Here is a 14,199-nt window from a genome sequence, read left to right on the forward strand (position 1 = left end):
AAATCAGCAGTAAAATCAGCAGTAATCAGCAGTAAAATCAGCAGTAAAATCAGCAGTAATCAGCAGTAATCAGCAGTAAAATCAGCAGTAGTGTCACATTATTTCCACAACTTCTGTTTTTCTCTGTTGCAACAGAATTTGCATCCTGTTGGTTTTTCTTTTGAATTGTTTCCCACTGAATCACCCGTAGGGAACTTTTTACTTTGTACTTTGTATTTTAATTGATTTTTTAAATTGTTGTCTGTATTTTATATGTTGTCTGTTTAAAGCAGGTCTCTCTTGTAAATGAGTCCTCGTGACTCCATGAGACTAACCTCCATAAATAAAGGTGAAATCAAATAAAGCCTGGCTCTCAGAGCAGCACAGACACAAGACAAGTCATGTGAACGTGTGAACATGTGAACGTGTGAACATGTGAACGTGTGAACATGTGAACGTGTGAACATGTGAACGTGTGAACAGAACCTGGTCATGTTTGTGTTTCTGCGGGTCGAGTTCATTTTGTCTGAAAGTTTATTTCCACGATTTCAGAAGAAAACTTGGATTAAGTTTGCCGTGAACGTTTCTTGTAGCTTTTTCAGAATCTGGGACGTAAACACGACTTTTTGAGCAACAGGGCGTACGGGGGGGTGTGTGTGTGATGAGCTGAGTCCGACCTTTGACCTTCACGCCGTGCGACCTGCAGCTAAAGTTACTTGTGACCTTTGATCACGCTACAAGAAGATGATCACACAAACGTCTCTACGTCTCCATTCCTTGTGTTCGACGTCACTTTGATATCTTGTCTGATTCCTCAATAAAATTTTATAACGCCTCTTTCTAATTCATTAAACGACTGCTGTGTGTGCAAACTGACGGTTTCCATCCGTGCACATGAACACGGGCACATTAAGAGACCGTTACTGAGCCGGCACATCTCTTCTGTTAATTATCTCAGTTTGTTACTGAGCTGCCAGTAAAGTCAAATTCAGCAAAAAGAAGATGACTCATAGATTAGATCATCTTCATTAGATCATCTTCATTAGATCATCTTCATTAGATCATCTTCATTAGATCATCTTCATTAGATCATCTTCATTAGATCATCTTCATTAGTTCATCTTCATTAGATCATCTTCATTAGATCATCTTCATTAGATCATCTTCATTAGATCATCTTCATTAGATCATCTTCATTAGATCATCTTCATTAGTTCATCTTCAGAGAAATGAGTTTAAAACAAAAGTCAACTGGACGTTTCTTACTCTTAAAGATGTTTCCTCTCATTTTAAATGTGTCTTCAGTCCTGATTGTCTGATGCCAGCTGCTTCCTTACAGGTTTATTCATAACTGATAGAAACAAGATTAAGTTCAGCTCATTTATATTTAAATGTTTGTCCTGGAAACACCTGAACATTTTTAATTCAGCTCACTCAGTAAATTCAGTCTGCAGGACTGAGCGCTTGCAAATTATTGTCCATTTTATAGGATCACTGACCCAAACAAGTCAGAGACATTTAAGGCAATCTTAATGTGTTGTTCAAAGTTTTGTAAAGTTTGAAACTTCTGAGGTTCAGAGGTCAACATGAGCAGACGGGTCTCTGCAAACATTTGCACTGAACCCTTAAAAATAAAAACCTGACCAAACTAAAAAAATGTGTGAGGAGCTTCAACCCCCACGATGCAGATCATGTGCACTCTTGCCTCATAATCCTAAAGATAATCAATCTGTTCTTGTTAAAATTATTATTTCAACCTTTTATTATTGTCATTAATCCATCATGGGGTGCCCAGTCAACTCTGCTTGTTTAGGCAACAAATGATTTAAATTGAATATTAAAATAAATAATATTGCAAAAACCCAGCTTTTTATGTGTCATCCGTTTATGAATTACTTTTTATCTGTGTATTTGGTGCAAAACTGCTCTTTTGCAACATTTAAACACAAAAGTACGAGAGAAGGTGAAAGAGTTTGTTTCCGGCTGTAACAATTCTTCATCCTTCCTCTTATTGTAAAACACAGGATGAGATGTTTTAATCTCTGGGAGCCATGTCTCATGTTGGTATCTGCTCTCAGTTTTACAGTAACAGCAGTTTAGAAAAAGAAAGAACACTAAATAAATAAATAAAAACGAGCACATCGTGGTGTTTCCCCAAAGAGGACACGGTGTACAGCGGTCCACAGCTGCTCTTCATCCGCTCCGTGGATCTTTGTTTCTGTCTCTCTTCAAGGTTTAACAGCAGAAACTGTCACTCGGTAAAAACTGACATTTTATCTTTTTAAAACCGCTGTCATCGCTCTTTTCTTGAGAGAGCCTCGTTTCACGTAAGTACAATGACCGTTCATCGTTTTTATCGTGTAGTCGTGCATCATCTTTCAAATTCACTAAACCCGCATTGGTTTAGGTGTTTAAATCAAACTTCTTTATTAAGAAATGGTTGTTATTTTAAAACGGATCATTATCGTTAAGAAAAAATAGTAATTTCTTGCCGATTGACTCGCTAATGAATCTAATGGGTTGTTTTCGGTCGGGGCCTTTTTCGTTGTTGCACCGATCAGATTGTAGTTTGTTCATGGATTTAAGTAATCTAAAATGAAGCTTGGTAACGGTGAAAAGGACTACAACTCCCAGCACAAGAAAAAAGAAGAGGAAAGTCTGTACGAGGCATTTACAGTACGTGCTGGAAATCCGATATTATTCAATCGTGTCCCTAAAAGATTGATGAAATTTAAAATTTTTACCTTTTTTTGTAAAGATTAAACTCACTATACACAACTGCTGAATATGGACGTAAAATACAACATTTAAAAACAATGTATTGCCCACATTTTTGTATAATTTTGTATAATTGCTCCCTCTTCAAAAATATAACACATATATACCGTATTTGCGTTACATTCTCTAAAGGATGTGTATGCGCTGTGTTTTGTACCGTTTGCTTAGTATTTACTTTGAAAACTTATGTAAAGTATAATTTATTTTTGTGAACGGGGAAAAAAACGAAGTTTTTGAAGGCACCATCTTTTTGTGCGCACAGCTTTTACGTACGGCTGACGTCATCTTTTAAGGACGTGAGCCGCTGTTTGTTTGAGTCGATACAAAAAAAATAAAATAAACGTTGATAATGTCGGCTAGTAATAATTTATCAGAATGCACTTAAGACCAAACGCAAAATATGACTCTTCCCCTCGTGAAGACAGGTAATGTCAGCTAACTGCTCGGAGTTGATCAATTATTAGTTTGTTACCGGCTCGTTTGTTTCGTTGGACTTTTTGTTCCAGTGGTCGGCCGCTGTTCTAATTTCAAACTGCACGTTAATAAAATGTCTAAATAGCGAATTATTAATATTTGAACCTGTCGAATTTAAACCTGATACATTTTATAATGGCAACGTATGTATCTGTAAAGTTAATGTTTTTATAGATTTTGAAATAGCTTGTGATACACAATGAATAAAACAAAGTTTAAAGTTGTTTTACTCCAAAATATGTTCTTTACTTTTTATTTAGTTTAGCAAAGTGTTTTTTAATAGTTGCATGATAATAACTGAAGACTTCAGTGAACATGCAGTGCTGAAAGACTTACTAAAAGTAAAATAGAATTGGACAAAAACCAAGCAGATTTCAAAATGAATGTTTCTGAAGGAAGTGACGAGGTCTCGATGTATTTCAAGTTATTTTAAAATTAAAAGTTACAAACCAAAAGTCATAGCACGTGTATTTTGATTGAGCTAAACATTTGGATATTTGAAGAGCTAAAAAAGCACAAAGTCTGAAGAAGATCACAAAACATCAACTGAAAATTAAACAGGCAAACGTGCTGAACCAGCATTTATATCTTTGTAGTAAAGTTTTAATTTAGAATCTGTAATTTACTGCGATAAATTCCCTGAACAGTCTTTTTTTTTTTTGGTCTTTCCTTCAGAAATGGATAAAAGCTTTAAAATCGGACACATTAGAAGCTTCAACTGCAGAACCTGTAACATTCTTGCTTCGTTCTTTCTGAAGTTCTTCTGTCTCTCGTTGCAGCCACCTCATGTTCCTTCGCGGTCTGAGCTCTTTTAGTTCCTCCTTCCATCCTCGAGGACCTCCTGCTCTCTGTTGCACCAACATCAGGAGCAGTGCTGCCTTTTCCTCCTCCAACCCGCCACGATTCATTCGTGCTTCTCCTCCATGGTGGCCTGTACAGGGGCTTCCAGCCTGGCCGCCTCCGCTCAGCCACCCTCACCCGTCTGCGCATCAGTTCCTCACTGGCAGGACGTTCCAGGCCCTAAACTTGAGCAGCGGTAGCTGGCGTTCACTTCACACCTCTACGGGTCGAATGATGGAGCGTCCTGAAAGAGAGCCTCCGAACAAGCGGTGGAGGAGCGAGGAGAAGACGGGAGGACACATAGGAGCATCGAGTGAAACAAGAGGCAAGGTTGGAGAGTCCAGGAGGGACTACAGCCTTCAACCAAAGCCCCACTTCAAAAGAGATCTAGAAAAAACAACCGGCGCAGGTGACAGGTCTGCCAGCAGAGAGAAAGATGCTGAAAAGACTGAAAGTGAGAAAAAAGGCAGAAGAGATGAATCTCCAAATCAACACTCTCATCCTGCTGGACCCAGGACTCAAATCCCCAAATCCAAACTTGAGCCAGATCTGGTTCCAGAACAAGAACCAAACCCCTGGTTTAAAGGAAGAGCTGCAGAGGAGCTTGGTGCTCCTCAGAGGAGTAAAACCGGGTCGAGAGAGCAGCTGAAGGGCGGAGGAGGCGATGAGGCACAGTGGCCCGGGCTTTGGTCGAAGTCTTCCAGCTCCGGTCAAAGCCCAAACTCGAGGCAGGCGACTTGGGCCCCCAGACCGTCTCCTTCACACGAGATCTCACTTCCTGTCAAACGTACGTTACACTTGTTTTATTTAGTGCTACAGTTTTACAAAGCACCAAACAGTTTCAAGCTAAATGGTGATTAAAACATAAATGTTATGTTGTTTATTTGTCATGTGCAGGTTCACACAGAGTCAACGATACAGTGAAATGTTCAGGATGAGAAGTCGTTTAAAAAAAACAAACCCACAAGAAATACTAAAGCAATAAAAGTACAGAATAAAATACCAGAAAGTGAAAAAGAAATATAAGATTTTCAAGGGCCAAAAGAATTCTAGTAAACAACAACATGGTAGAATATAACGGTGAAAGTAGGATGAGTTATTATAAATGAGTATTTCACAGGTACTAATATTAGCTTAAATGTACATGATATATATTGAACATGAACATAAACTACACAGGTTGTTGCACAGATAGTGAAGAACATTGACTAAACACTTTTGAAAATATATCCACCATCACCTTTCTTTCTGGGCTGTGAGTGTCACTGGTGTCCATGTCCAGCCATCGCTGTGCGAGAGGCGGGGGACAGGTCTCCAGTCCATCACAGGGACACCTGGACAGGTCTCCAGTCCATCACAGGGACACCTGGACAGGTCTCCAATCCATCACAGAGACACCTGGACAGGTCTCCAGTCCATCACAGGGACACCTGGACAGGTCTCCAGTCCATTACAGAGACACATCGAGACAAACAACCATTCTCTCACTCTCACCTAGGGATAATTTAGTTACCAGTCAGCCCAACATGTTGTTGGTCTGTGGGAGGAAACTGGAGTACCCAGAAAACAACGTGCAACTTTGTAACCTGTGCATGTCTTTTTTATTTCTATCTTTTGTTTAGAAAGTAAAACACTTTCCTGAGAGTTAAATCTTTTTCTTTCTGTTCAGCTCTTCAGAGATTCTGGGAAAGCTGCAGTACTGAACCGCGGCCACCAGGGGACAGCACACTGTTTGACTTCTCAGTGATGTCCTACAACATCTTGTCTCAGGAGCTGCTGCAGGACAATGCCTACCTGTACGGACACTGTGAGCCCAGCGTGCTGCCCTGGGACTACCGGCTGCCCAACCTGCTGACCGAGATCCTGCAGCTCAACGCTGACGTGAGTGGGTCAATTGTAGGAAAACTTGAAAAACAGCGCTTCATAGAGCTTCAGGAATTCTGCTGAAAACATCTCAGATATCAGTAAAACTTCCAGGGCCTGTTTTGTCAGCACCAACAGTCACGTCGTCATGAAGTTTGAGGCCCACGGTGCAGTTTGTATCGTGTGCCTGCTTGGAGAGAAATTAATCTCACACATTTGTTTTGAACATGCTCAAAGTTCAAGAAACCAGATTGTGAGCTTCTGGGATGCAAAGAACACTAACCCTTCACTAACGTCAAAGAATGTCAGTTTGATTTATATCAAGAAAAACTGTGTGTGTGTGTGTGTGTGTGTGTAATGGTAAAATAACTTTATTTTAATAATTGTCAGAGAAAAATCAATTAGGCCTCAGTGAGGTTTGAACTCACGACCCCTGGTTTACAAGACCAGTGCTCTAACCACTGAGCTATAAGGCCTCACCTGGAGAACAGGTAGACAACCTGTCAGTTAAACATCACCTGCTGTGAGGACACGCCTCTTATTGTTCTGATACAGAAGTAGCTGCCAAACCAGCTGACTCTGAGCAGGATGTAAACTAGACTGAGCAGTCGTTCAAAGATATTCAACACGAGAACATCAACATTAATTATGACATGATTAATTAATTAATATGATTAATTAATATGATTAATTAATATGATTAATTATAACATCACAACTGCATGGATTAAAATACTGATGTCCTTCTGTGACGACTAAAGACCCACAGCTGCTAAAGTTCAATGGTTTGTGACGTCAAAATGCTTTTTAAAAGAAAAACTTGCTTTAAAATAACAAGTCACAGGCTGGAGGAGGAGGAGGAGGAGGAGGGAAGTGAAGGAGGAGGAGGGAAGTGAAGAGGAAGGAGGGAAGTGAAGGAGGAGGAGGGAAGTAAAGAAGATGGAGGAGGGAAGTGAATGAGGAGGAGGACGGAAGCAAAGAAGATGGAGGAGGAAGAGGAGGGAAGTGAAGAGGAAGGAGGGAAATAAAGAAGAAGGAGGAGGAGCAGGGAAGTAAAGAAGGAAGAAAGTGAAGGAGGAGGAGAACAGGAGCAAAGAAGGAGGAGGAGGGAAGTGAAGGAGGAGAAGGAGGAGGAGGGAAGTGAAGAACCAGCAGCAGCATGTTGGAGCGTGTGTCTTGACTTCTTTGAGAATCGTTTTCTGCAGGAAGTTCAGCTTGTTCTGCTCAAACCTTCTGTGTTTGGTTCGAGCAGAAAACTGCAGCAGTTTGTAAATTACAGAGTTTAAATGTTTGAGACGTTTTCTGAGTAGTTAGAAACAAGACAACGTCAGCGTTGCACAACATGACTCACAATCATGAACTGCACCATGAAGGGAGTCCAACCTTCAGTAATCATGAGAACCTGCATGACAAGCGTGCAGGAGCTTGGTGGTCTGTGTCGTCGTCCTGAGGTTGCAGGTTTGCTGTGTCACGTTGCACATCTGGCATAAATGAATGTTTCATGTGAGTTCAGTCGCTGCTGTGAGCTCTGCAGAACAGTCACTGAAAGACGTGCACGAGACGTTTGATTTGCTGAGCTCGACTCCAGGACAGTTTAGACTCGCTGGACTCAACGGTTCTTCGCCGTAACGTGGTGTCGTGACTCTGAATCGTCAACCAGCTGCGCACGTGTGAAAATGAGCGCTTCTGTTGACAGACTTGATCTTTCCTTAACCTGAAGTGTTTCCCAAACGTGCTCCTGTGAGTTTGTCTGGACTCATTTCAGAGGTTTGTCTTTATTTTTACAGAGTTGACAAGTTTTGCAGCCAAGAGACCAACAGAAGTTATCGAACCATAAATCTCTTTTTTTACCTTTATTCATCCAGGTAGTCTCATTGAGTCACGAGAACTCTTTTTCAAGAGAGACCTGTTTAGGAGCAGATGGTGGGGGTTGAGGACCTTGCTCATGGGCCCAGAGTGGGGCAAATGAGGGTGGAGGCAGGTGTGGGTGTTTCACCTTTTCCACCCACATTTTGATGTTGACTGTACCGGGAGTTGAACCTGCGACTTTCTGATCACAGGCCCATCTTCTAACCTCTGCGCCACCACTTCCTTTAAAAATGACGTTACTGATTTTCGTCCTGCGTTTTGTAAAGTTGCTCAGAAAAAAGTGATTTTGGGAACTCAATACTTTGAATGTGCAAAGTTAGGAGGGCTCCATACAGAGCCCTGAGGACGAACCGTGTTCACTAAAGTTGGAGAAACTGGAAACAGCTGCAGGACGTGTTGCTTGGAGAGCATCAGAAGCTACAAGATGTTTGCTAGGGGCGCACCGATCAGTTTTCTGGCCGATCACCTATTTCTAAAACGTCTGACCTGCCGATTCCGATTTTGTTTTCCAAGCGACACAGTCCGGAGTTATAAGCTCACAATGTACCTTTCAATTTGCCAATATTATTTTATTGAAAAACATACCCTTGAACAATATCCTAGAAACAATACAGACTTGTTTTAACTGGCCATGAGGTCGTGCTCTGAAATATAAATGAAGTTTAGACAATTGTTAAAACAAAACAAAAAATCGGTTTCTCGTGAAAGTATCGGCTGATTTCCGATTTCCCCAAATTAAGGAGATCTGGGCTGATAGCGCATTAGTTGTTTGCAGCTAAAATTATCGAGAGAAAAATCAATTAGGCCTCAGTGAGGTTTGAACTCACGACCCCTGGTTTACAAGACCAGTGCTCTAACCACTGAGCTATAAGGCCTCACCTGGAGAACAGGTAGACAACCTGTCAGTTAAACATCACCTGCTGTGAGGACACGCCTCTTATTGTTCTGATACAGACGTAGCTGCCAAACCAGCTGACTCTGAGCAGAACAAATTCAGTTTATTTATAAAGAACCAAGTCACAACAGAAGTCACCAATACTCTTTACCTTGTACATGCTTCCATCAGGTAAAGTTATTAAACAGCATGGGATAATATTCATTGTTATGCTGATGACACACAGTTATATTTGTCCATTAAACCCAATGAATCCAATCAGCTACTTAGACTACAAGCATGTCTTAAAGACATAAAAACCTGGATGACCCTTAATTTTCTCCTGTTGAACAGACAAGACTGAGGTTTTAGTTTTTGGACCTGAGCACCCTAGGAATGAATGTTTCAGTCTTTCTCCCTCCTTAGATGCATTAATGTGTCCTCCAGCTCTAATGTTAAAAATCTTGGTGTTATTTTTGATCAGGACATGTCTTTTATCCCCCACATTAAAAACGTTACTAGAACCTCCTTCTTCCACCTGCGTAATATCACTAACATTAGAAACATCTGATCTAAAGATGATGCAGAAAAACTGCTCCATGCATTTGTCACGTCTAGACTGGACTATTGCAATGGTTTATTATCTGGGTGTCCAAATACTTCTTTAAAACGTCTTCAGTTGATCCAAAATGCTGCTGCCAGAGTCTTAACTGGAGTTACTGGGAGAGATCATATCTCTCCAATTTTAGCTTCTCTCCATTGGCTCCCTGTCAAATCCAGAATAGAATTCAAAATCTGACTTCTAACCTACAAAGCTCTCAACAACCTAGCTCCATATTATATTACAGGTCTTATTCCATATTTTCCTAACAGAGCACTTCACTCTCAGACTGCAGGTTTACTTGTGGTTCCTAGAGTTTCCAAAAGCAGAACGGGAGGAAGATCTTCCAGTTCTCAGGCTCCTCTCTTGTGGAACCAACTTCCAGTTTCTGTCCATGAGGCTGACACATTGTCCAGTTTTAAAACTTTTCTTTTTGATAAATCCTATAGTTAGGGTTGGCTTGTCATGCTGCTATAGACTTAGACTACTAGAGGACAAACTGACCTAATTTCCTTAAATTAATTGTTAAAATTGAATAGTTTTCATTTGATACTATTTCTATCTTAACATGTGATTCTTGATCTGCCATTGTGTATCTGTTACTACCAAACCCAGCCGGTCGAAGCAGATGCCGCTTGCCCTGATCCTGGTTCTGCTAAAGGTTTCATCTTCATGAGGGAGTTTTTCTTTCCACTGTCGCCTTCATGCTTGTTCAAGATGAGAGTTCTGTGATGGAGTTAAACTCAAAGCTGCTCCTCAGATAAATAAAGTTAAATTATTATTTTATTCATGAATGTTTCTGTTCAGTGCCTGAGACGACTTCTGATGAGACTTGGTGCTTTATAAATAAACTGAATTGAATTCTCATCCGAGGTCCCTGAACAGAAACATTCATATAAAAATAGTAAGTTAATTATTTATCTGAGGAGCAGACTGCTTTGAACGTTGGGACCAAAACTGGTAGTTCTTCACTGCAGCGTGGAGCCGTTACCCTGAACCATCACCAGTCAGAATGGACATGTGGTGGTCGGACGATTTGTTCTGGGCTTTTTGATCATGAATTAAAAGTGACTCTCTCTTTGTGTTCGTTTTAGATCCTGTGTCTTCAGGAAGTGCAGGAGGACCACTATGAAAACCAGATTAAACCGGCTCTCCAGGCTCGAGGTACTTGTGTGTCTGCATGTCTGAAGTGTTGAACATATGTTGGAGTAACACAGATAAGTAAAGAAAATACAACATAACTATTCTATTTCCTGAACTCTTTCAACGTTCTTCACATGAACTTGTTGTAAAGTCCTTGTTTGGTCCCACCGTGGACACAAACACCGTGTGAACCTGTAGCTCAGATTAAAACTTGAGCCTCTAAACCACAGCTGTCGTCACAATTAGCCCAGACCTAAAGCAAGCAGTTTTTATTTTACTGCTTTAAACTAGAAGATCGTTTTACAAAACGAACATCATATAAAAACAAGTCTTGCACTCTGTTTAGTTCAATAAACAGATTACAAATACAGTTTTTATTTTGTAAAATAAGATTTTATTTTAATTGTTTTGAGCCTAAAGATGATAAAACTGACTCCAACTTTATAATAAAAGTTTGTTCTTTAATGTCAGAAATCTTCTACAGCTCAAATATATATATATATATATTGTGTTCATGATGGTTTATCTTAAGTTTAAGGTCTAAAGTTTGACTTTATACAATTCCTACATTTTTAACGTGTCTTTGTTGAGTTTTATTTTGTGCTTTTTTAATTGTTGGAGATGATCTTCTCTCCTGAACAGGATAGAAAATGGATGGTTGATGAAAAGACTCCTAACATTAATAATAATTTAAAAAAAATTACATTCTAAAAATACACAAATGATTAGTTAGTTTAATGAGCTGCATTTTATCTGACTGTGTGTGTGTGCGTGTGCGTGTGCGTGTGCGTGTGTGTGTGTGTGTGTGTGTGTGTGTGTGTGTTAGGTTATCAGTGTGAGTATAAGAAGCGGACAGGAAAAAAACCAGACGGTTGTGCCGTGGCCTTTAGGACTTCCTGCTTCTCCCTCGTCTCCTCCACTCCTGTCGAGTTCTTCCGGCCCGGCGATGGCCTTCTGGACCGGGACAACGTGGGCTTGGTGGTTCTGCTGCAGCCCAACAAAGACAGCAGCCAGTCCAACTCCTCCTCGTCCATCTGCGTTGCCAACACTCACCTCCTCTACAACCCTCGCCGCGGCGATATCAAACTGGCCCAGCTGGCGATCCTATTGGCTGAAATCAGCCGACTGTCCCGCCTCCCTGACGGCTCGACCAATCCAGTTGTGCTCTGTGGGGATTTGAACTCGGTGCCCTGGAGTCCACTGTACAGGTTCCTGACCACAGGCCGCCTGGAGTACCGAGGAATGCAGATCGGCATGGTGAGACTGAAAGGGTTCAGTTTCTGTCCAGGTGTGTTTGGAGCATTTAATTAAAGAAAACCTGCTTTTCCTGTTTTAGGTGTCGGGTCAAGAAACAAGTCCCAGGGGTCACCGTCCCCTCACATCTCCAATCTGGTCCCCCAGTTTAGGAATCAGTCGCCAGTGTCAGTATGAGAGCAGACCGCCTGATGAGTCGTCGTCCTCCAGCCCCACAGGTAAACCTCACCTGTCGGCCGTGTGAGCCCCCCTGGCCTGCTGCAGTGGAGTTCAAGTACAGCACGCTGTGCTCGTGTTTAACAACTGTCTGTGTGTTGAAGGAGGGATCTCTAATCTGACTGTGGAAGATCTTGCCTGCAAAGCTTCGGCTGCTGTTCACAGGTAACGTGTTAATGAGGTCTTTAGTTGAGATCAGTTTGTGAATTTATAAAATGATACAGATCAAAGTGAGAAGTAAAAACCTCAGTTAGAGCTGCTGCCTCAAGACGAGAAGGTTTCCCTCCTGTCTTTTTATGTGTGAAGTTTACACGTTCGCTCCGTGCACGGTGGGTTTCCTCTACAGCCCGACCGATATATCGTAGGTGTCGATATTTAGTCAGATGTAGGCGTTTGGGGACATATCAGTATCAGTGATAACTGGCCCATTATGCACTGGTATGAACACTGGGAATGGGCCGTGTCCTGACTTTCAAATGGTGTAATTGTACAACGTATCCAACAGAGGGCGCATGAAGACAACTTTCAAGTCCTGGCGTTCATTTTAGCTTTCACTTTCAGCACAGCTGAAGCAGAGAGCAACTAAATACTGTTAGTGTGTTTTGTTGAGCAGAGCGTGGTAAGTTTATTTTAACTGATCTATAAAATAAATCAACAATAATAAATTATCTTCAATCCTTCAACTCTCTTGTCATAAGCTACGTGCCTCTCAAGTTAGCAAGCTAAGGTTTAGATAACCTAGCATAGGGTATAAAACGTATCCAGAACAATAAATCTCACGTAACGGTAAAATATATCGGTGTTGGTAACGTTATCTTCGTCGTCCTCAGTGAAAAGCATTGTTTGTCTGAAATCTTTACTTTCCTACAAACAGAAATAAACTCAGCTGTGGTCGGTACTAATTAGACCTTCATCATACATGACTGACTGTTGAACAATGAACAGGAAGGACATTCCTTTTAATTTATAAACGACTGTTTCACGACTGTTCCTAGACTTCAAGTGTTAAAACAGATTTAAAAGTAGCTGTTTATTTACATTCTTGTTGGTGGACAAAGCAAAAAAATAATAAATCAGCCTCCCAATATCCGTATCGGCGATAGACGAACGTTACATACCAGCTGGGCTCTGGTTTTCTCTGGTAGTTTTGTCCACAGACCAGAACAGGCCGGTTTGGGTTTCTAATCAAGGTGTGGGTGTGAGAGTGGACGGCTGTTTCTCTCACTGTGTGCTTGTGGTGGACCTGCAATGTGTCCAGGGTGTCCCCCACCTCACAACTCTCCAACTTTATCTATTTGGGCAAAAGGGTTTCCATCTAAGTATGTTGTTTTTATTAAAAATATTTTTTGATTGAAAGTTGTAACTTAATTCAGAACGCAGTGTCGTTATAAACCAATTAATTCATCTCAGTTCACAGGCTCTAACCTTGTGTTTGTTTGTTTGTTTGTTTGTTTTTGTGTGTTTGTTTGCACAGCTCTAGGATTGAGCACAGCTTGAAGCTGCAGTCGTCTTACGAACATCGCCTGATGCATGATGGGCGGCCTGAGATCACCACGTGTCACTCGCGCACCGCCCTGACGGTGGACTACATCCTCTACAGCTCCGGTAATCACTCACGTCTGTTTTATCGCTCTCCTTTGAGTTTTTTTTTATTTTTTTTAGGTCTTTTTTCATATCATGCATAAATTAATAATACATTTCAATGATACGATAAAATACTGTCCCGTCAGTGGTTCAGAAGATATTTTGCTAACAAAGTGACCTCAACAGTTATGATCAGTGTTGGAGGGAATCTCTGTCGGCTGCCTTCACACCATGTTGTAGCCCAGTATCTTTAAGAATGACTGATTGAAGACTTGGCTGTGGCGGCCATTTTGAATAAGTTTGACCCAAACTACCATAAAGGAACCTCCAGAAAGGACTTTATGTCTCATGGTTCATGAGATAATTTAAAAAGCGTACACTTTTATTGGAAGCTGAAGTATTCTTTGTGTGATCCTGTAGACATTTTAGCTGCCTGTTTGTTTGTTTTTGTTTATTGCATTCTTATAATAGCTCAAAATGAGAGGAAAACAAAGTGCACGCGTCCTGATCGAGCTGCTCGTTTTCATGTGCATTTAGTCTGTGTGCACTTTTTTATGGCAGGCTACAATAAAACTAGAGAAAAGTATTTTTGCAAGAAACAAACAAAAAAAAAAAAAAGCAAGTGTGCATTGAAACTAACACGCTGTGAACACGCTGTGAACACGCGGTGAACACGCAAACTAACACGTGGTGAACACGCAAACTAACACGTGGTGAACACGCA

At 41.0% G+C, this 14,199-nt stretch overlaps 1 protein-coding gene and 2 non-coding genes across 3 annotated transcripts in view; 1 reads left to right on the top strand and 2 right to left on the bottom strand.

Moving 5' to 3' along the window:
- Nucleotides 1-4,006: 4,006 nt before the first annotated feature.
- Nucleotides 4,007-14,199, top strand: part of angel2 (angel homolog 2 (Drosophila)) — an 11,396-nt gene continuing 1,203 nt past the window's right edge. Inside the window, exons 1-7 of the mRNA XM_037685209.1 lie at nucleotides 4,007-4,858; nucleotides 5,741-5,952; nucleotides 10,373-10,442; nucleotides 11,248-11,678; nucleotides 11,758-11,893; nucleotides 11,996-12,056; nucleotides 13,366-13,496. Coding sequence (XP_037541137.1) covers nucleotides 4,018-4,858; nucleotides 5,741-5,952; nucleotides 10,373-10,442; nucleotides 11,248-11,678; nucleotides 11,758-11,893; nucleotides 11,996-12,056; nucleotides 13,366-13,496 — 1,882 coding nt within the window. The 5' untranslated portion in view covers nucleotides 4,007-4,017. The remainder of the gene's footprint in view (nucleotides 4,859-5,740; nucleotides 5,953-10,372; nucleotides 10,443-11,247; nucleotides 11,679-11,757; nucleotides 11,894-11,995; nucleotides 12,057-13,365; nucleotides 13,497-14,199) is intronic.
- trnat-ugu lies at nucleotides 6,338-6,410 on the bottom strand. The gene has a single exon. It is a non-coding gene; the product is annotated as a tRNA-Thr (tRNA).
- On the bottom strand, nucleotides 8,606-8,678 carry trnat-ugu. Its single transcript has one exon. It is a non-coding gene; the product is annotated as a tRNA-Thr (tRNA).

Source organism: Nematolebias whitei, chromosome 12 (genome assembly GCF_014905685.2).
Source record: "Nematolebias whitei isolate Nwh7 chromosome 12, NemWhi1, whole genome shotgun sequence".
NCBI lineage: Eukaryota > Metazoa > Chordata > Actinopteri > Cyprinodontiformes > Rivulidae > Nematolebias > Nematolebias whitei.